Source organism: Rhamphochromis sp. 'chilingali' (assembly GCF_963969265.1).
Source record: "Rhamphochromis sp. 'chilingali' genome assembly, chromosome: 17".
Lineage (NCBI taxonomy): Eukaryota > Metazoa > Chordata > Actinopteri > Cichliformes > Cichlidae > Rhamphochromis > Rhamphochromis sp. 'chilingali'.
The window spans coordinates 32,575,702-32,599,919 of NC_137944.1; the positions used below are offsets into that span (position 1 = coordinate 32,575,702).

At 39.0% G+C, this 24,218-nt stretch overlaps 1 protein-coding gene across 1 annotated transcript in view; it reads left to right on the forward strand.

The window, feature by feature from the left end:
• grin2da (glutamate receptor, ionotropic, N-methyl D-aspartate 2D, a) overlaps nucleotides 1-24,218 on the forward strand; it is a 162,268-nt gene that overhangs the window by 78,164 nt on the left and 59,886 nt on the right. The window contains exons 8-10 of the mRNA XM_080864011.1: nucleotides 9,463-9,668; nucleotides 13,829-13,997; nucleotides 20,648-20,801. Coding sequence (XP_080720137.1) covers nucleotides 9,463-9,668; nucleotides 13,829-13,997; nucleotides 20,648-20,801 — 529 coding nt within the window. The remainder of the gene's footprint in view (nucleotides 1-9,462; nucleotides 9,669-13,828; nucleotides 13,998-20,647; nucleotides 20,802-24,218) is intronic.

Here is a 24,218-nt window from a genome sequence, read left to right on the forward strand (position 1 = left end):
TATTATATTATGGTTTGTAAATCGAAAGCACAAGATTACGCTGCTGAAACAAGGAAGAAAATTAAAAGGATCTAATGTCTTTATCAATGAACATCTAACCAAACACAACGCTGAAATAGCCAAAAAAGCGCGACACCTTAAGAAGCTGGGAAAAATCCAAGGCACTTGGACGACGAACTGCAAAATATTCATTAAACTAAACGGATCACCAGAGGAAGCCAAAGTTCTGACCATTAAAAATATGGCGGATCTCGAAAAATATCAGTGAGCAACACGATCTGGACGGCAAACAAGGTAACAGACAACCACACACTCACTTATGACACACACTGGAAGGAAGAACTCAGATACATCTGGAAGAATCAGCTGCATCAGTCAGACAGTTGCAGAATATGATCAATTGGAACTGAAAACATTTAACTATATGGATCACAATACACACGACTTGGAATATGAAATAGATCCAGACAACAACTTTTTCTCATCTAACAATAACAATTGCTGCTACTATACAAATAAAGCCTACAATCAGAGGATTAAAACTGAGAATAAATTATCAATTATCCACTTTAACTGTAGAAGTCTCTATGCTAATTTTAGTCATATCAAAGAATATCTTAACCAGTTTTCACATCCATTTAGTGTCATTGCCTTATCAGAAACTTGGATCAATATGGAAAAAGGAACAGACTTTGAACTGGAGGGTTATGAATTCACATTTATAACTAGGCGAAACAAAGGAGGAGGAGGAGTGGCCTTGTATGTGGACAAATCCTTGAAATTTAATGTGGTGGAAAAGATGACGATGGTGATTGATAATGTACTAGAATGTATTACAGTTGAAATTTGTAAAGAAAAAAGTAAAAATGTAATCATTAGCTGTATATACAGAGCTCCAGGTAGTAGTATTGAGACATTTAAAGACTGGATAGAAGAAACATTTATTGAAATAGCTCGCAAAAAAGTTTTCATTTGTGGAGACTTCAATATTGATTTGCTAAACCCAAATAAACATAAAACCACTGAGGAATTTATAAACACAATGCACTGTATGAATCTATTCCCTAAAATTACTAGACCTACCAGGATTACATCACATTGTGCAACTCTCATAGACAACATTTTTGCAAATGACATTGAAAATAAGACTGTAAGTGGACTCCTGATTAACGACATAAGTGACCATCTTCCAATTTTTACAATCTATGATAGGAATTACAAGATCAATAAAATGGACAGTAAAAAAGAGTACAGACGAGTAAGAACAGAAGAAAGAATGAATGCATTTAAAAAAGATTTATTGAAGGAAAACTGGGGTGAAGTATATCAGGAACAGGACGTTAATAGTGCTTATAATAAATTCCTTAGAATATTTACATTACTGTACAATACCAACTGTCCAATAAAGCAATATAGTAGGAAACAGAAATATATGGACTGTCCATGGATAACAAAAGGTCTGCAAAATGCATGTATAAAGAAAAATGCTCTATACAGAGAGTTCTTAAGAACGAGAACTAAAGATGCTGAAATCAGATATAAAAGATATAAAAATAGGTTAACTAATATACTTAGATTTAGTAAAAAGGAATACTATAAGAAGCAATTAGATATAAATAGAAATAATAATAAAAGATTATGGGAAATCTTGAACAGTGTTATAAAATGTGGGACTGGACAAAAGAACTATCCCAAGTATTTCATTTGTAATGACCATGAAGAATACAATATGGATGTTGTGGCAAATAGTCTCAATGAATTCTTTGTAACTGCTGGACCAAATTTAGCAAGAACAATCACTCATCCTGGGAAAGCACAGGAAAAACCCGATACACTGATTGACAGAAATCCATATTCTATGTTTCTCACAGCCGTTGATGAAAATGAAGTTCTTGAAATTGTCAAAAAATGTAAAAATCACAAATCTTTGGATTGTAATGATATTGATATGATAGTGGTTAAAAGAGTCATTGAGGCTATTATAAAACCATTTACATACATCTGTAATTTATCATTTCAAACTGGTCAATTTCCAGACAGAATGAAAATAGCAAAAGTTATACCTCTATACAAATCTGGAAACAAACACCATTTCACAAACTACAGGCCTGTCTCTTTACTACCTCAATTCTCAAAAGTTCTTGAAAAACTGTTTAAAAACAGACTGGAAAAATTTATAGATAAACATAAACTACTCACTGAGAGTCAGTACGGATTCAGATCAAGCAGATCAACATCATCGGCACTATTAGATTCAATAGAATACATCACAAATTCCATAGACAAAAAGCAATATGTGGCTGGGTTATTCATAGACTTGACAAAGGCATTTGACACTATAGATCATGATATATTAATAAGAAAACTGGAACGTTATGGTGTCAGAGGGGTAGTTTTAGATTGGGTCCGGAGTTATTTAAGTGACAGAAAGCAGTTTGTGAAAATAAATGGTGGTTGCTCCTTATGTATGGACATTGCTTGTGGTGTACCCCAAGGGTCAGTTTTGGGTCCAAAATTCTTCAACTTGTACATTAACGACATCTGTAAAGTGTCCAAAGTATTAAAAATGGTTCTCTTTGCTGACGATACAAACATTTTTTGCTCTGGTGATGATCTGCAGAATTTATTGGAGGATATGACTAATGAAATAAGTAAAGTGAAGTTCTGGTTTGATAAAAACAAATTATCATTAAATTTGAATAAATCTAAACTTATGTTATTTGGAAATAGTAGTTTAAATACAAATGCAAAGATTCAAATAAATGGTGTTGATATTGAAAGAGTCAGTGAAAATAAATTTCTGGGGGTAATAATAGATGAAAAACTTAACTGGAGAGCTCACGTAAGATATATTCATTCCAAAGTATCACGAAGCATTGCAGTACTAAACAAGGCAAAACAGGTATTCGACAGAACATCACTTCATATTCTCTACTGTTTACTGGTTTCACCATACTTAAGCTATTGTGCAGAGGTCTGGGGCAATAACTATAAAACCACATTACATTCACTTTTTACTCTTCAAAAGAAAGCAATTCGAATCATCCACAATGCAGGTTATAGGGAACATACAAACTCACTATTTTTGCAGTCTGAAATATTGAAAATTGACGATATAGTGAAATTCCAAACAGCACAAATTCTATTCAAAGCAAAAAATAAAGAACTGCCAGGTAATATTCAGAGTATGTTTTTTTTTGAAAGAAGGAAGTTATAATTTAAGGGGTTTTTGTAACTTCAAAACAATGAAGGTACGTACTACAAGAAAAGGCTTTTGTGTTTCTGTTCAAGGAGTGAAACTATGGAACAAACTGAATATGGAATTAAAGCAATGTCCAAACATAAAACTGTTCAAAAAGAGTTATAAAAATATGATCTTCTCGATCTATAAAGAAAAGGAAAATATTTAAATTAAGTGAATGTCTCTATTTAAAAACAAACAAACAAAAAATTCATGATGTGATATTATAGTATATAGTATATCAGAAATCTGTTCACTATTTTTATTACAAATTATATCAGTAAGGAAGCTGACTAAATATTCACTGATAATTTATGGGACAGGGGTGGGATTAAATAAGTGTATACTTCTTCCCACTCCCTTTCAACATGTAAATTAATCAGAATGTTTTTTTGTATGTAATTTGTATAGTATATTTTTTTTCTCTCATTTCTTTTCTAAATGTACTTGTATATTGTTCACATGTTGAAATAAATTACCAATCAATCAATTGTCTGAAGAAATGTCTGAAGTGTTATGTTATGAAAAAGGTGTCTCAAACAGCGATGAGGAGGCGATGAAGTTGAGCAGGGCATAGTCACAATGGCAACTGTATGTGATGGTGTTATAAGTGCACATAATATAAGAGGACCCAATGAGGGCTGGAGCAATGTACCAACTACTGATATGGTGTAAGTGCAGGTTTTTCAAGTGTTTCTCTATGGAAAGGGTTCAGAAATTCAAATCAAAGACACAGATAACATTTTTGGTTTGTGATAAAAGGCCTGTTATTGACGAAATGAACTAACTTTGTCTTTGTTTATAAATGATCTGATTTGAAATATTATTTTTTTAAATTTAAAATTTTGTAATTTTGATATTGATATTGATAAAATCCCTATAAAAATCTCTGCTTTTCATCGCCAAGCTTTTTTTAGCATGGACTCTTATTTACAAGCATAACTTTAGTCCACACAGTTATTATATCTGGAATAACAAGGATGTTTTATTTAAAAGAAAATCTCTCTTCTTAGATAGTTGGTTTAGGAATAACATTATTTTAGTCAACCAATTATTTGATTCAAATGGTACGCTTTTCTCCTATGAAGAATTTTGTTTAATTTAGCTATAAATCGTCATGATTATACAAAAGTATTTGGCTCAATACCATCAGGGGTTTGTATGCTGTTTAAGAATCAACCTAGCAGGAGGGACTATGCGCTTACCTGCTGCTCCTTGGCAGGTAGCTCCATGCCCTCCTGGGTTTTAATTGCACCTTAGAACACATATGCATCAACACTACAATGAGCGGGTGGAGGGAGGTTTGGAGTCTTCTCCCACCCCCATTCTCTGCGGCCTGCTGGAGCGGGAGGGCTAGTAGGAGGAGTTGGCCGTCCGACTGCGGTCTGGAGTGTGGGGCCTCCCTGCTGCTGCGGAGTCGGGGTGGTCTGCCTCTCCCCACCGCAGGGAAAAGGGTAACACCACCTGGGTCTGGGTGCAATTCCCCCCTCCAGGGGCAAGGGTACCTAGACCCGGTTTGTAGAGTACGCTTGGGGAGTGTGATCGTGTGTACAGCGTCTCTTTATGTCTGTCTCCACGTTGGTTGAGTGTGGAGTGAGTGCATATGAGAGCATGAGGGTGGGAATGGATGTTTGTGTCTGTGTGTGCCTGTATGTCTGTGTCTATATGTCAGGTTGGGTATCAGACGCCACCTCTCTGGGGACACCTCAGGCCCTCCAAGGTTTGGAGGCCTATCTCCACCCACCACCACTTCCCCTGCCGGTGGCGGACTCCCTCAGGTGTCGGTGTGTTGGTGGTTCTTTGTGTCTGGGGGTGGGCGTCCGGGTACACACCGGCTCACTCCTTGGCGGCCGCTTGTCGGGGCCTGGGGCTCGCTCGGGCCCCTTTGGAGGTGGGGTGCCCCCGGCCTCTCGGCCTGGGGCTCGGTCACTCAGGCACAGCTGGGGGCCGGCGGAGCTCACGGGCGCGTCACTGCAACTCCCCCTGACTTCTGCTCCGCGGCTGCTGGGCGAGCTCTCATCTGGGACTCTCCTCAGCTCTTACTGGAACAGTGGCGCGGCTGCCCCTCTGTTGGTCTTCCATGGTCTCTTGTGTTCTGGGGGCCTCTGGATGTCTGGAGTTTTGATCTCCTCCATACCCGCTTCACACCCTGGAGGACGGGGCTGTGGCCCCCCCACACTCCCTAGCAGATCATTACATGGAGAAACCTTTGGAATGCAAGCATGCTGATCCACACAGGTATGCACACATGGGTATTCACAGACGCGGACTAAAGCTTTCTTGGCTGCTGCCTCAAAGCACACTGTGCGCTGTCTATCTTGCGTGCTGCACAATATCGTTTATTATTTAGTAAATACTGATATCTATGACTAGCTAGTTTATTGTGATGGTGCTTTGTTTTCTCTATTATTATGTTGCTCTTTGTTGTTTGCTGTCTCCTCTGTTTGTTTTTTTTGTTTGTTTGTTTTTTTTCTCCATACAGGTGACCCAGGAGTTCTTTTTTTTTTTTTTCTCTCTCTCTCTTCCCCCCCCCTTCTCACCGTCTCTTCTCCCCTTTGGTTTTCTTTCTTTCTCTCCCCCTCTTTCTCTCATTCATTCCCCCTGTCCTATTTATTAAAAAAAAAAAAATGACAAAGGATGAACTGAAGCTCTGCCATCACGTAATGTCGCATACTGCTGTTTCTGATGTCATTTAGAAAAAAAAAAAAAAAAAAAAAAAAAAAAGAATCAACCTAATATCACTTCATTCCACAGGCCGTTGGCATCTCCCATACAAACTTTTGTTGGCAAGATTTGCTTTTCTAAGCAATCTAAAGACAACAATAAATCTATCAGATCTTTATTTCAGAGTACCATAACCACGCTACCATATGTCATTTTTTTTCTGGAACGAAGTTTGGAGACTCCCTAATCAGTTTTTAATTACCAACAAAATTAAAGATATTTCTTATAAATTAATACACAGAATTTATCCTTCTAAAGATTATCTTCAAAGCAAATTCAATTTAGACATTGATACAAGCTGTAGCTTTTGTAAAACTTCCAAGGAGAATAAAAAAGAAAAAAAAAAGTGTTTCTCTATGGAAAGGGTACAGAAATTCAAATCAGAGACACAGATAACATTTTTGGTTTGTGATAAAAGGCCCGTTATTGACAAAATGAACTAACTTTGTCTTTGTTTATAAATTATCTGATTTGAAATATTATTTTTTATTTGAAATGCTGCATTTAAAATATAGACACTGGGCTCACACACTCAATGGAGTAGGGCTGTTCGATATAACGATATATATCGGATGACAATATAAAAACGTCTATCGTTTCATTTTATGCTGTCGTTTGTTTCGTGGTGTCACAAAATAAACTGTTTACAGCAATATTTTTTCATCGTTTTGATGGTCACTGTAGTGGCTATATTAATTTTGAAGTTCTCTCTTTCTCTTATATTTAATATAACCACACTATGGACGGACAAGCGCCTGTTTTTATGTGTTGTGGTTAGCAACAACGACAAAAACACCATCGCGTGTCCGCTTGTTTATGTTCCACATAAACCTTTCACAATAAAGCTCAAGATCCTGTTGAGACTTTTCAAAATAAACTGAATCACGTGAAAGAGCAGATTATTTACGGATGAGAATTAAAAAAGAGCCGCCAGGTGCTAAAAAATAAACCTTAGACTCAAACGTTAGAACAGGCTTTTCCCCGCAGCACGCCGTGTAATAAATACTCACAAAGAAAACAGCGGCCATTACAACTTATGTCTAAAAATATATAGTTTCATGCATCTGTTAAAACACTGGACTCCACATGACACGCAGCTGGAAACACTTCCTGCAAGTCGAGCTGCCCGAGAGTCACAGAATTTACAGAAAATGTTACATTTTTGTGATTTATATCGTTGGGACGATAGAATTCTTATATGGATATGAGATTTTGGTCATATCGCACAGCCCTACAATGGATGCACACAGGATAGTAGCACGAATACAGTTTCAAACTCTGTTATAAAATTCAGTTCATAATGACAGCACAAATGTATACAAACACTATTCAACTGACTGCAAGTAACAACTCAACTAACATGAACAATGGCAGATAAGCACTAGCTACTTCTGAATAGCTACTTTGTGCATCCAAAGACTGGAGGGAAATATAATACATCGGACATGCCCAGATTTTTAAAACAGACTTTACTGTGTCATTCACACAAAGTCAGAAATGGTTGCATTTTGTCATAGATGACCTGTGTTTCCAGCTCTATTTGAACTACACAATAATCTTTAGAGATGGGATCTGAGAAAGTAAACGGTGTAAGCAGGGTGTCTGGTTTGAGAAGCTCTTCTTTTTGAATATGATGTTCTGTCGGCCTCCTCAACCTTCAGCTGACGCTCAGTTTCCATGTATGTGCGAATATACAAGGCAAAAGGAAAAACTGTGGAAAAGTGGGATTAACATTGGTTCTTGTTTACCAGAGACACTGTGGTAAAATAAAGCATGAGATGAAGAGGCTCATTTGATGCGGGGTCAGCACTAATGCTGGCAAAGAAGGAGCAAACCTGGAAGGCAAAGCTTTTCTCAATCAGTCCAAGCTTGAACTCTCAGTTTTTGTCATTAGCTGTAGCAGCGTCTTTATACTTACGCCTGTAGTGATGAAGTGCTTTGAGAGACTGGTCTGTCAGCACATCAGGGCCGGTCTGCCTCCCACTCTGGACCCCCACCAATTTGCCTACAGGACAAATCGTTCCACCGAGGACGCTATCACCATAGCGCTCCACACTGCGCTGAGTCACCTGGAGCACCGAGGAAGCTATGTGAGAATGCTCTTTCTGGACTTCAGCTCAGCATTCAATCATATCATCCCGGAGATCCTGGTCCAGAAACTGTCTCACCTGGGACTCTCCACCCCCATCTGCCTCTGGATCAAGGACTTCCTGACAAATAGACCACAGTCTGTCAGACTCGGCCCCCACCGGTCCAGCACCATCACACTCAGCACCGGATCTCCACAAGGATGTGTTTTGAGTCCCCTCCTGTTTACGCTCTACACATCCGACTGCTCCCCTACCCATCTCTCAAACACCATCATAAAGTTCGCGGATGACACCACAGTGGTTGGACTCATCTCAAGGGGGGATGAGTCGGACTACAGAGATGAGGTCAACAGACTGACTGAGTGGTGTTCAGTTAACAACCTCCAACTGAACACCACGAAAACTAAAGAACTCATCTTGGACTTCAGGAAGGGCAGAGCAGACCCGGCCCCACTTTACATTCACGGGAGCTGTGTGGAGAGGGTACACTCCATGAGGTTTCTGGGCGTGCAGATATCTGATGACCTCTCCTGGACTGCAAATACTACAGCGGTGGTTAAAAAGGCCCAGCAGCGTCTCCACTTTCTGAGAGTGCTCAGGAGGAACAACCTGGAGGAGAGGCTGCTGGTGACATTTTACAGAGCCACCATAGAGAGCATCCTAACGTACGGCATAACAACATGGTATGCAGGGTGCTCAGCTGCAGACAGGAAAGTACTGCAGAGGGTCATCAACACAGCCCAGAAGATCACTGGCTGCTCTCTGCCCAGCCTGGAGGTCACTGCAAACTTTCGGTACCTCAGCAGAGCTGGCAATATCATCAAGGACCACTCTCACCCCAGCAACCAACTGTTTGAACTATTACCGTCAGGCCGACGGTACAGGTCACATAAAACCAGGACAAACAGATTCAGGGATAGCTTCTTTCCCAGAGCTATCACCATAGTAAATAAGCACAAAAACAATTGAACCTATTCCATACCGTCACTGTCATTATATTATGCTGCTATTCATACTGTCATTATATTAATGCTGCTATCCTGTATATATTGTACATACTATTGTTTGAGTACTTACGATTGGTTTTTTTGTACTTTTTATATTTTACATTTATATTTATTATTGAAACTTGCACCAAGGGAGTGGCACTCCAATTTCGTTGTACTCTGTACAATGACAATAAAGGCTATTCTATTCTATTCTATTCTATTCTATACCAGCTGCTTGAAATGAGTTTTCAACATAAGGCACCCAGTCTCAGTCTTAGAGATGACGTGAACAAGGAACTTAAACATTTTCTAATTATATTGCACTATATTTTAAACCAACATACAAATATAGAAGTGACCAGATGTTTGCAGCTACATGTCCTGAAATTAGCTGATTGTGGGTTTGAATGCTCTACAGGTTGGCTGGTGGGAGAATGGACACCTGCGACTACGGTATCACCCCTGGTCTCGCTATGGCTCTTTCTTGAAGCCCCTGGATGACTCCCAACATCTTCGAGTGGTCACATTGGAGGAGAGGCCCTTTGTCATAGTGGAACCTGCTGACCCAGGCACTGGCTCCTGCATCCGGGACTCTGTACCCTGCCGCATGCCCGTTAACTCCAGGTAATTCACAGCCACCACCCCTGGATGGACGAACAGAGAAGTGAAAACATCAAATAATCCATTCATTACATTGCAAAAAAATATTCAATTATTCAAGTGTCTAGCTGTTTCCACACATCAACTCCACATGAGATCAGGAGAACATTTGGAATTGCCATTCCTCACAAGTAGAGGGAATACATACGACTCTGGGCTCAGTTTTCCTACTGGTAGCTAGGAATGAGGAAACATCAGATCACTGTGATTTTGTTAAAAAATGTAATGTGCTGTTCTCTCATGGGTATGAACAAGACATGCATAATTGCTCAGTTAAACACCATTTCATGTACAATCTGTCATTTACATTCTCATACGCTGCTCTAGCTGGTAATGTCAAAATGTTTGGGTTTCATGCATGTATAAAAACTGGTTGAGATGGTATTTTAGTTCATATGATTTATGTACAGAAAAGCAATCTTCTAAACAATAAACACAACTAAAAAACACTTCTAAAAACTCCACAAATTAAATGGTTATTCATAGCATCCAAAAATCCATCTTTAGCCTGAAAATGTGCACGTCTGTCTTCATCACTGCAGGGGTGAAACCTTTGGTTTGGCTCACAGAGAGAGATCATATATGGGATGTACGGTGGCCCTGAGACGTCAGGTGCACTGCAACTTACAACAACATCAGCAAATAGGAAAATATTGCAAAAGCATACAAAAAATAGAAGTTAAAAAGACAACAGCATCACAAAACAGCTGCAGAAGCTGAAACATGCAACAGATTGCACTTCAAAGAATGTTTGTTGGTGTTGTGAGCGAGAAAAAAAATGCAAGAATATTCTGTTCTTTTTGCATAATTCAAATAATACTGATGATATATGTTTGCAGTTAGTTTTTTCCCCATCATATTATTTTCTCCTCAAACTCACTTCTGTTGTGTTTACTGAGTCCTTTTGTTTATCCGTTTATTTATTTATTTTTAGCTTTTGATGTTTTTTTTCCCATTTGCTGGTTCTTGTTTGACCTCCAAGAACCACCATAGGTATACGCAAAAATATGAAAAACAAAGTAATTGCTATGAAAACAAATAGAAATAGAGTTGCAATATGTTTTTGTAACAATTTGAAATAGGTGGCAACGCAAGATGACCTGTTGTTTGGCCATAAGCTGAAAAAAAACAGAAGACTAGATACCCCAATTTTCTATCAGCAAATACATCAAGATTGTTACAACAAGAGGTGCTTCAGTACATAATGTGTTTTCTCCTTGTGTTATTTTCTCTGAGCTCTTATCAGCTGGCAAACGGTAGTAGAGAGTGGGAAAGAAGTTTCAAAAAGTTGTTAGATAAAGACCATCCTGAAACCACAAGGACCTTTGCCTTAATCCATTGTAAAATTGAGCTGTCTGGCCACACATCAAAGAACAGGACAGTAAATCGTTATCGTTTCCAGGTGGAGTGTACATACAGAAAAAGGTTTAAAGAAAGGCTTACCTTCTGCGACCAGTAGATTAAAGAATAGAAAACAGCTGAATTATTTTGGCTGAATTTGAGAAAATACATTTGTGTCTCTGTCTCTCTGTGTGTGTATATGTATGAAGTTAGTTGACATCAGATTAAAACGTGTTGAAAGAAACATGGATTTCTTACAGCTTTTTAATAGAAGTATGATGGAAGAAGCAAAGTAAAGGCAGGTTAATCTTTTCTTGTCCTGCAGAAATTGGGCATGTCTCTAACTGTGTGTGTGTGTGTGTGTGTGTGTGTGTGTGTGTGTGTGTGTGTGTGTGTGTGTGTGTGTGTGTGTGTGTGTGTGTGTGTGTGTGTGTTCTGCACCCCTTGTCTATCCCAGATAAGCTTCCTTCCTGCCAGTATATGACTTGGCCAACAGAGAGATAACAAGTTCATCCTCCATCAATTATTTTGGCTGAGAGTCAAGTTTGCTCCTTTACTAATCAACCCACTTCTTTTTATTACTTTCCATTATATGCATTTCTATACTTGCTTCTTACTCTCATTTTTCTTTTTTTAATTACACATATAAGCATTTTCTGTTTGGCTGATTTGCTATCGTTTTTCTTCACCTGTCACAGCACCCTTGATCTGCTGCACTGTGTTTGCGAAGTTGTTTTTCCTTTTATTTTCTCCTGTGATCACCACCAAGGTCACGGTTGTTTGCTCAGTTTTTAAAATAAACACACAAAAAATACCTGAGCACAAGCAGGCACTAAAATGCAACTGTATTTTTCTCAACACGTTACTTGTCCTTTTTCAGTGTCACATCGCTCCTGTAAAATGCCTTGAAAAATAACATGCACAAAAAATGAACTGTACTGTAAAAGGATCTTGAGCAACAGAACTGTAGATATTCAGTCATTGTACTTGACCAGAGGAACACTGACCAATGAATCACACAGCACAGAAAATATACAGGAGATGAACAGTGCCTGAATGTCATGTGTTTAAGAAATAGGGAAGAAAGATTCAACAAAGATCTGAGACAGGACCTAAGAAATGCATCTCGACATGATTCACATAGTAGCCTAATCAGAAATGGAAGGGTGATTGTCAAGAAGCCATTCATAAGCAAGAGTGAGGAATGCTGACACAAAATTACTGACAAAAAAAGTTTCAGTTCAAATTGTCAATTTGTTTTGGAGGAAGTTAGGAGAGAGATACAACTCTGAGTGTCTACAGCCAAGATCAAATCACACGGAGGCTCAATTATAGTTTGGAGCTACATTTCAGTCAGTGGTTTTGGGGATCTTGTAAAAATTGATGGAGTTATAAATGCAGAAAAGTGCCAGCAGATTTTGATCCGCCATGCAGGGCCATCTGGAAGGCATCTGATTGGCCACAGCTTGATTTTTCAGTATGACGATGATGCCAAAATGACTGCCAGTGCTTCAAACACATACCTGTATAGAAAAACACACACTATGAGCCATTGAATGGTCTCCCTAGAGCAGGGATGTCCACCTCCAGGCCTCAAGGGCCGGTGTCCTGCAGGTTTTAGATGTGTGCTTGATCCAACACAGCTGATTTAAATGGCTAAATGACCTCCTCAACATGTCTTGAAGTTCTCCAGAGGCCTGTAATGAACTAATCATTTGATTCAGGTCTGTTGACCCAGGGTGATGTCTAAAACCTGCAGGACACTGGCCCTCGAGGCCTGGAGGTGGACATCCCTGCCCTAGAGCCTGGATCTCAACGTTATTGAAGCAATGTAGGGTCATTTTGACAGATAACAGGACAAACATTAGCAGTGTCCAAAGAAGAGCTTTAAATGTCCTTCCAGAAGCCTGAAGAACAATTCCTGAACAAAGCAATTATGTGAAAGTTTGCCTAAAAGAGCTCAGGAAGAGTTGAAGAGTCAAGACAATCATACCAAATACTGACTTTCTAAAAAAATAAACAAACAAAACCATTTAGATTTCACAAACATATTTTAACAGTTTCTTTAATAATAATGTTATAATCTATACAAACGTAAAGAGGAGTTAAATATTTCAATCTTGTGGGTTTGACCTTGTTTTGTCAGTTAAGACTGCCAAATGCACATTCTGCATTGTTAGAGAACAGAGCCAAGAGGGGGCCATAGCTAAGTGACATAAGGACCATCAAATGGCCACGAGCTGTAAAGAGCTGATGGAGGGCACAGAAGCCACTTGACTGATAGTCATCTAAATGTACTTGGATTCCCATATGTCCATATAGATGTGCATGGTGCTTTGGTCAAGTGTTTGCTGTATGAAGCAAGGGAGAAGGGAGACATTTGAAGGTCTTTGCAGGAAATTTGTTTCCTTAAATTAGAAAAAAATGAGTTTATTTCCATTTTAATAACGCAACACTTTTTCCTCCTGAACTGTCTGACCTGTCGAGCGTTGCTTCCCCATACACAACAGCCAAACTGTCGGTATCGATCCACTCACAGTCCCTCGATAATAATTCACACCTTCCTCGCCTTCCTCAGCTTTTAGTTCTTCCTCCGTTATGAGCACCTCAGGGGGAGAACATATGCTCATTTTCTCACTCCCCAAGAACCTCACTTCTTTCATTTTCAATTTCTTTAACAGAAAAGAACCTTGTTTAGATCAAAGTGACCTGAAAAACAAACTTACAACATGTTTTTAAGAGAGTGTTTTAACTATGTCACCTTTCTCTCATCATCTCCTCAGTTTGGTGGTGGATGGTGTTAGACCCATGAAGCACTGCTGTAAAGGGTTCTGCATCGATGTACTAAAGCGCCTCGCCAAGATTGTAGGCTTCACCTATGACCTTTACCTGGTGACAAATGGGAGGCATGGGAAAAACATTGACGGGGAGTGGAACGGCATGGTAGGAGAGGTAAGCCTTCGAAACCTCTTGTATGCTGCCTGTTATTTGTAGGACCAGGGGGGATGTGGGCAATGTTGCGCTGCCGTTAAGTCGGCAGGAGATCTTTTCACAATGTTGGTTCGACATCTGTGTAAAAGGTGGAGCCAGCCTAGCAGGACAACAGGAAACAGGCACTGCTGTTGTAAACATCTCTACATTTAGGAGACACCGAGGTTTTTATGGTCTAAGCAGAGGACTGACTCAACCAGCATATAGATGACATGCTTCTGATTACAGGGTGTTGACTAAAATTACACAGTGATAGACACTAGAATAGGCTGGCCCATCTATGCATTTATCCACTCATTTGTCCAGTCTCTTATTCAGGTTAGGACCACACTGCTACCTGTAATAGTAGGCATGATACTGAGTCAATAATCTTCATCGTGATAATTTAGGAGTTTTATATGTTGTTTCATAAGCATAAGAACCCGAGTTTTCTGAGTGACAGCTGTGTGCTTGGTTTCTCCTTGTTGAAATGAATAAATTTGATCCCTTATTTGTTTAAAACAAAGCATAATATTTTGTTTTGTTTAACTCTTGCATGAAAAAAGAAAAGTATAAATTTGTACTACATTTTTGCCATCAGTTCTTTTCCTTAGCAAAGCTATTTATGTTCTGTTCAAGGGTGTTTGTATTTAACGCACAAGTAAATAACTTGTATGTAACTCTTGTCACTCTCTGACAGAATGCAAATAGCAGCATGTGGGAGAGATAAAGTGGAAGTTTATAAAAATGTGTGCTCAGTAGCAAAAAGATCCAGCTTGCACACAGCATTTCCTCTGGGAGTGTGTTCTAAAATTTCGCAGCCCGGCTCACAAACACACCATGACCCTTTTTTGTGTGTCTCAGTAAGATATTGTAGTTATGTTTTTAATTCTCCGTTTTCCCAGTACAGAGTGCTGCTATCATTTTTCCTACTCTGTTTTTCTTTCTTTTGTTGTGTTTACAAAAAGGGGTTTGATTCGAGGGCTCCTGTGAAATTCTTTTTATCCTGCTTCAAACCTTTTAAAACGTGACCCATTGAGAGAGAGGATTGGACCTGAATCGAAGACGGAGCGAGGAAATATGGAGGGAGTCTGTCAGAAAGATTAGTGCTGGAGAAGTGTGTGTGTAAGTGTGAGTGTGTGAGAGAGAGAGAGAGAGAGAGGGACAATGCAGACTGTGAGATTGCTTGTACATGACCATGTGTGTCTTGGCAGATACCATGGTGTTTCTGTGATGCCAGTCCCCCCTGCGGCGGCTGGATGAATGAAGTTGGTTTAACATGGAGTTAAACATGGGAATGCAAATTATCACAGTCTATGTGTATTTGTGTGTGTGGACTTTGTGAGGGCAGTTTTATTTCATACAAATGAAGACAGTTTTGGAAAAAGTCATACGTTTCTGGTGGCTAAGGTTGAAGATTGCATGTCGTTTTGCATAAGCATTTACTCGACTTGGCATGAGCTCCACAAGTCTGTGCAGTACCTTGTAACATGTTATCCCATTTGACAACGTTCCAAAAACATTTGTGCATTGCCAGGACTATTTGGCTTTCCACATTTTCCAGTAATCGTTCGATGGGATGGAGATTAGGCGAGTGCAGAGTCCGTGGCACCTCCTTGATGGGCGACCTCAAACTACTGCAATGCTTTGTGGTTTGTTGGGTCTCATTTGTATGGTGGTGCACTGAATCCTTCTCAACAATGATTAATGTTTGACACTCCTGAGCTTCCAAAGATATTCCTAAAAGAGCACATCTTTAATATTCGTTGTATGAAAACGCCAGTAGCATGGAGTATTGCCCTTCATGCTTTTCCAGTAATTTGCCCCTACCTTTGTTTACCATGGTCAAACCTACTCATGGTGTCTTCTTGAGACACTGAAGGCCTATTGACCATTGGATTACTCTGCAATGCTTTGGATATCCTGTAAGCATAATTTTTAAATATGCAACGTGGAGTCTACTGGTCCTGACTAAATATTATTATTATGTGATCACATTGTGAGGACAGACTGTGTATGCTGTGCTTCATTCTCAGATAGGCCTCAGAGATGCAGGTGGCCTTCTTTCTTGCATTACAGCTGCCTCTTGCTCAGCTTTGCTAAGTAACTCATTAAGCTGCCTAATTATCGCAGCAGACAAACACATGTGCACAGGGACAGCTCCGCCCACATGAACCCTCTTTTTTTTTCTTTTACTTTACCTGTCATATGCACTTCTGTTGAAAATATGCAGCAGTGCACTGTTTTTATTTGTTTGTCCTTTTCCTCCTCTGTGCTGCTATTTCATCCTATTCCAACCAACTATCATATCCTGTCAAAGTTACATATCACCAAGACAAATGCGTATAATCCCTCAGACATCAGCAAACCAAGCAAACCAGCAAACCAAGATAAAGACAATGTTGGATAACACCTCCCACCCACTCCATGACATGCTGGTCAGTCACAGGAGCTCGTTCAGTGAGAGACTGAGATTACCGAAAAGCACCACTGAACGACACAGGAAATCATTCCTGCCTGTGGCCATCTCCCTGTACAACGCATCCACTTAACACACTGTTTGCTGCTACAACTACACATGTTTCTTTTCCAACTATTTATCTATGAGTGACTTATGTATGTATGTATATATATGTATATATTGTACTATTCTTAGTTAGTGTATTGTCTGTCTTGTCTTAATGTTGGTTTAAAATGGAGCACTGTAACAAAAAATAATTTCCCCCAGGGATCAATAAAGTATTCTGATTCTGATTCTGATTCTGAAACCTCAGTGACCTTGCTTCTCAAGTGAAAGACTTTATAGTTGGGCAGTTTTTCCTATTTTTCATCATTTCTATCAGAACCTATATTATGACCTTCTTCTCTGAATGCCTTCAATCAGCCAGTCATTTCCTACATTCTTAAAGTTATTTTTTTTTCTTCACCCTTTACAGTGAATCACCCTAGTATAATCATTTTTGTTCGCAGCTTGCAGCAGTGAAGCACTTCCTAAAGAGAAGTGTCACAGGTGTTGCTTTCAGACCTCGCTGTATTCAAAAATCTTGAAATTAACAAGTTGAATTAAGTGGGGTAATTACCATGGAATGATTGAGTTTGACAAGCAGAGAAGCAACTAATGACAGGTTATGAAAAGTGCGAAACCTGTGCGTTATCAGACTCTTAGAGAAGTTTATGGTCTCCAGAGGCTTCACAAACTATTTTTCCAATAAAAAAAACTTTAGTGGTTGAACAGTTTCTGGCTGGATTTATTAGAAGAAGGTTGATTGATCTCATGCAGAGAGTGTTGACTTGCTCAGTATGTATATCATAGGCAATAAAGGGCATGAACATAGAGTTTTTCTTTTCTTTTCGGTCACTCTCATCTGTGCTTCTTTGAAGAACACAATGTGGCTGTGAGGTTTATCTATTAACCAATAAGTATAAAGTAGCAAAAAAGAGAAGAGACAGAGTAATTCCAGTGCGACAGTTATAAACACTTGAATTCATTACATTTTATTTATTTGAATAGTCAGTCAACATCATTGTGATCAAGTGTATCTGCAGATTTTACTCCAAATAGCAGACTGTAAGATAGTGCTGTAAAAAAAACTGTCAAATACTTACACCAATATGCTTCCTGGGGTATATTTGCGCTCAGCAATACATTTTGAATACCATTACACTCTCGATGTTAAAAGTATTGGCTGTATCTCAAATAACTGAACCCACCATGTATTAAGCTGACTTTGGACTTTATTTTGAGGACTGTCCAATAATGTCCAGCAAAGTTTTTCAAAAAAATTGGCAAGAGATAACAGTACATGGTAACTGATGAGTAATAGCTGGCAGTTGTTATGTTGCCATCTGAGCTTGCTGGGTTGTAACTGACTTCAGTTAAAAAATACAACGTTTTTAAGTAGAATTGTAAGAAAAGACAGCTATATAATATAAATGTGTTGTTCATAAGCAAACAGAGGGGAAAAAGTGAAGGAATACAGCTGTGCACTGTAATTCAGAGCATGATATCATTTGAGTAGCATGAGATAGGAGAACAGTTGGAGAACTGTAATGCTAACCCACCAGCAGCATTGCTGCCAGTATTTTACTGATTATCTACACATAAATCTTTAACAGGGTGGATGTGGGAGTGAAAAAGGAACAGAAATAAAAAATAAAGATGTAACACTCTGCATCAATCAGATTTAACTGTATCACACAAACTTTCATTATTGCAGCTGCTGATTTGCTGCGTCTGTAGCAGTTATCATCTTTCACCATCTTTATAGGTGTAATTTACCATATTTAATCATTAGTGATTGCATTACAGACATATCTGAACAACATCAGTAACAAAACTGGAGGTAACTGTAAGATGCCATTTTACATGGGAGATAATCATCTATTACCAACACAGTCTCCTGAAACAACACTGATTATTATAATGCAATAAAGTTAAAGTTACTAGGTTAAAAAAAACAATCAATGGATTGGAGTTTATTGTATGTAAATATCAACATTATTAATCTAAGTATAAAAAGATGAAATAGATAGTTTTTCATGTTGGTCCCTTTGCCAACCTAAAACCCGACCGTTCCACTGGCCTCTCTTGCAGCACCAGCCAGGAAATGAGCTGCTAAACTGTGACTGAAGTTGTCCAGTTGCAGGAGGTTAAAACAAATTAAAATCCTAATTAGAGGAATGTTGCTGCACTAACGAAAGTGGGAGTGTCAGAAGCAGCCAGTTAAACGCTCAGTATTTGGTCTTTTACTGTTTCTTGCAAAAAGTTAAAAGACCAAATACAAAGGATTTTTAATTATTTCAGCAATGCCTAGTTGGTGATTAGTGGTATAGTAGAAGTTGAGAATCCTTCATGGAAAAATGATGGAACAACTTTTCAGTCAATTGTCCAATTACTTTTCAGCCTTTGAAAATGGAAGACTGATTAAAAATGGCTGTACATGCAAATAGTTCATACAATGCTTTTTTCTCACAGTTGATAACTGTGTGAAACAATGTATCAATCAGTGCTTAAGATTTTAACAAATAAGGAGGAAGAACATTTTAGAGGCTACTTTATGAGCCTGATGAAAAGCATCTCCGTTGTGTCTGCTGAGAGACTGCAGAGCCTTTTGTCTTTCACAGACTTTTGGTGCCAGGCCAGACCTGACTAATGAACTTCTGGTCAGCAGCCAGCTCCTCTAACCTCCACAGTCCCTCTGCTGCAGTCAAGTAACCTCTGCTTCCTGCCAGGCGAAACACCAACAGGGCTGTGAATCCCCTGACTTCGTCACCTTCTGTCCGCCTGAGCCTCGTTTACAGCTGCCTGAGGAGCTGTGAGGAGGACCACAGCACAGCTTCATGTTGCAAGTCATGGCAAAAGGATCCCTATGCTGTTTGTTCAAGGTGTTTTAGTTATAGATAGTTATAGAGCATAACATTGTAGCTCTATCCTACCAACTGCCAACCATTGAGACCAAAGAGGTATATTTTGGTTAGTGCTTTTTGAAAATACACATTTGCCAGAAGAAGAAGAGCTGGTCTGGCTACATTCCAAGAACTAATCCAAGAAGCGATCAAGAAAATTCCACCTGTTAATGTGACTGTCCAGTGCTTGGCTGGAAAACCTACATGATAAAGTGAGCATTGCATGAGGTAAAATTTATGTGCTATAACTGCCTATAGAGTCTGTTCATCTTGTTGCTTTCTTATTTTCTGATGAGAGTGAGAGGTTGGATCTTGCCAGGAAAAGTCAAGATTCTTCCTGGTGGGTTTTCGGTCTCCACCGGGAACAATCATTTCAAGAATTCTATTCATAATTTTTATGGACAAAATATCTAGCAGTAGTCAGGGGATGGAGGGTGTCAGACTTGGTTGTCTCAGGAGCTCTGCTTTTTGCAGATGATGTGGTTCTCTCTGGGTGACCTGCAGCTTGGTTTGCAACTGAGTGCAAAGCATTAGCAGTTCCAAATCTGAGGCCATTGTTCTTAAAAGTAAAATGATGGAGTATCCACTGCAGGTTAGAGATGAGTCGCTGCCCCCAACTAGAGGAGTTGAAGTATCCTGTAATCTTATTCACAAGTGAGGGGAGAGTGAATTAGGAAAACAACAAGCTGGTGAGGATGCTATTCTGGTCTGTTGTGGTGAATAGAAAGCTGGGCGGAAAGCAAAAACTGTCAGTTTACAAATTGATCTTTGTTTCTATCCTCAGCAGTCACAAGTTGGTAGTGACTGGAAAGTGACAGGTGTTGTTTGTGTGCCAACACAGAGTTTCTTTCCTCCAGGGTTTGGACTTCTTTCAGATTTGCCACAGGACATCAGCTTAAATCAGGTTTTCTTGGTGTGTAGTAGCTGTGAAAGTCATTAAAAGCACTTTGTTTGTTATAGTGTTGCTCATATAAATAGACACAACATGCTGATCTGAAATGATAGGTCTACACAGAACCAAGTTATGGCATTTCTCCTGCACAATGACTATGAGAAACTGTTGTTTCTGTCTATTCCTTTTTATCTGTATACAGCAAAAATGTAAACATTATTTTTTTTTTAAATTGAATCAGCTTTGAGTGAATCTGTTTTTTCTTGGTTCTTTTTACCTTGTATATAATGTTTTATAGCTCTTTGTGTTTAACTTCAGATCTCCTGTTTTACAGGTGGTGTCCAACAGGGCAGACATGGCCATCGGCTCACTCACCATTAATGAAGAGAGGTCAGAGGTTGTTGAGTTTTCGGTTCCATTTGTGGAGACTGGCATCAGTGTCATGGTTTCGCGCAGTAACGGCACAGTATCACCTTCTGCTTTCCTTGGTAAGATGTTTTTAATAAGGTACACTTTAGCATTTTATAAGTCTGTCATTTCTCCAAGTCAAGCTTAGTACCTGTAACATGCCTGCCTACCTGCAGATGCAAGCTACTTTGCAACCCATCTCCACCCTAGCTCCTTTTCATTCTGTGTCATCTTGTGTCTTACTTACTGGGGTCAGGTTGTATATTTTCCCTTGCAATTGCTATCGGACAAATCTGAAGTTCTGGTGAAGTTTTTTAGTGAATTTATGATGAAATTACTCATTTTTTAATTTAGCTTTTTTCAGTCTTTTTTCCAATGAAGTATTTTAAACCATCAGGACAAATTGGCAAAAATGCTTAAATCAATACCTTATTTGCTTCTATAAGCTGTGTCTAAACATCTGATAGAACTCAATGAGCAGAGGCTCACCTACAATCCAAAAACAATAATTGACATTGCATTCGTAGTTTATGAGATTGCTGAATATGAAGTCTACGTAGGAATGTTTATTCTCCATGTTCAGCTTTAAAGTAGGGATCATAAACTCAGTAGTCTATTTGTATTCCACTAAATTCTGTATACACAACATTAAAATGGGATTTATAGATGTGCATGAAGCATCACAAACCCTTTTCAAGCTCTCTAATGCAAAATTAAATTCTACTCTAAATGGTGCTACATAAGAGGAAGGTAAGAATCCCTTTAAAAAGCAATTCAGGTCAGCTGTGGATGAAAGACGGGTGAAGAAAATATCGCTAAACTAAATTTAAATTTTAACTTTGTGCACTGCACAAAATGAAATACCGGGCTTATAATAGGCCCAGTAGAAAGCATAAAGAATATATACTTAGAAACACTCACATGTTATGCACTCTCTCTGTGCCCTACTTAGCTTGAAACAAACCAAAGGGGATTTTCGCTGTTTTGTTTTTGTCATCAGTCGGACTTTATTCCCTTCCACAGGTAAAGATGAGCTCATCAAAATAACTGAAATTTACATCTTGAAATACTTTTACTAAAAGACATCCTGACTGAGTGAGGTGGAGCTGTATGTAGTTATGTAGTGAGAGCTGTGTGGCAGTAGTTAGAGAGAGATTAGAAGAACAAACAGCTCTTAAAGTATTGACCAAATATCATTTTACCGCTAGTGTGGAACATCCTTCTAAATCCACCTCATTGGCCAAGTGTTTACACGAGGCCCTGAGGTCTTATTATACAGCAGGCTGGTACTCATGTAAAAGCAGAAGAGTTTTAACTTGGAGGCCTGACCCTCCTGTCTCGTGTTGAATTTAAAGTTTGTACTGAGTTTTTTTGCTTTTGGTTTGACTAGCACCGAAACCACTTTGATCAGGTTAAAGAAGAGAACACAGTTTGTGTTAAAATACACTTTCAAATCTCAGATTTCTACATTTCACACGTCTGCATGGAGTCGTCTATAGTCTGGGTTGCTTTTTGTTTATCAATGTTCAGAATGGATGATAACACATTTTCTATCTTACTAATAGGTGAAGGAGGCTGACTACATAGGAGGCACATATAGGACTGCAGTGAATAATAGCAGTGTGAACAGTTAACATTCAAAGCAGCTGGTTCAAGGAGACTGAATTAAATGATTGTTCAAGGGGTCATAATGCAAGACAGCCCTTGTTTTGGATATTTTCATTACATACTTTTTCCAAAACATACAAAAATGAAGGACGCATCCTTTAATGTTCAGCTGAACATCCAGAAAGTTGATTCTGACTTCATCTCAGCTCACTGCGGGTTTCCCAAACCTTATAAACACTCGTTTGCATAATGGTCAAAACTAGCACCGCTGACTAACAATGGGCTGTCAGAGCCATTGTTAGTCAGTCCGTTGCAGTTTCTCCTGCTGAAAACGCAATGTCCATGTGAACATAATCAACTTTGTGGGATTTCCTTACCTGGGCGATTTGTGTCAAGATGTTCAGCTGAACATTTTATAAACACATTATAAAACTATTGCTTGCTGCCCATCAAGAACACCATGCAAATGCTGCACAGTCCTATAATGGAGAGGACAGGTGTAACAGGGCATAACAATTCAAAATCAACCTGAATCAAAATTAATTTGATGAAACTGTGGGGTTATACGAGGTGCAAATGAAAATCTCAACTCAACTCCAGACAAAGACCATAGCTAAAACAAATTTAACGTAAGATGTATAAGACTTCAGCACTGCTGCTACCTGGAAGTGCCATCGTGTCCACATCCACCTGCGTTAGACTGTATCTCTTATACTGTGTCACAACAGTGACCCTGCAACCTGAGTTTTAGAGACGACAAAGTTGCAGGGAGTCGAGTAGAATGTAATGGCAGTCACCAATAATCTTGGTAGCCAAACAATTTTTTACAGTGTTGAGGTACACAATGGTACAGTACATATCAGAGTTTGTTTCCCACAGGACATTACTGTGCAGCTCTGACCCTGGGGTCCTATTCACAATGCATGATGTCCAAAAATAAAACTTGAACATCTGAGACTCTTTCACACTTCCTGGAACATGGTTATCATTAAATCTGATATGGTTTTTGCTTTTTTATTAGCAAAGTCACATTTTATTTTTTAAATCACAACTACATGAGTCATCAAAAGAGGACCCAGATGCATAAGCTATTATTCACTAATGGACTTTACAATGCTTTCAAGTTTCCTTTAATCTTAAGGATTGTTGAAGGATTAATTAATTAATGTACTAAAACAGCCTTGATAGCTTACATAACGCTGTACAGTACTGTACATTCTTTCTAAATTATGTAAGTGGCCTTCATTTCTGATGTGAATTTTGTCTTTCAGTTGAAAAGGTTCAAACTCCCAGCTTTGCATCTCAAAGCACAGCTCAAAATGCACAGTTAGCTTTACTATTCTCAGCGTTCAAAGAAGCCCCCACAGCAATCCAAGCCAACTTTTTTTTCTCCAGTCATTTTAAAAAAAATATAGCTTATGCCTCAATCAAAGTTGGCCTCTCCTAAGATAACACCTCTTAATTTACCAATCTTCTTAGACTAATTCCACGCACTTCCAACCATGAAAAGATGGAATTTGAGAGAAGTAGAGAGTTGGAAGCAGAGAGAAATGACAACAAAGAAAGGGAGTGATGGATGAAGAATGTGCTTAGGAGAAAGAAATGGTGTTACAAAGAGAGAGAAAGTCCTGTCATGTACCACTATAAACCCAACACAAACGAGAGAGAGAGAGAGAGGTTGAGTGGCTTTGATAGAGAGACTGATAGAGCTGTGTCAGATGCTCTCAGATATTTTAATCTGAGCAGCGGCTGGTTGACATGCTGCTGCGCATTTGTGTGTGTGCGTGTCGTGCAGACCAGATGAGATCATACCCTGTAGCAAAAATGACTTGTTAACACAGAGCAGCGTCTCAGGCGACTACTTTTTAAACCCACCATCTGTGCTTAAA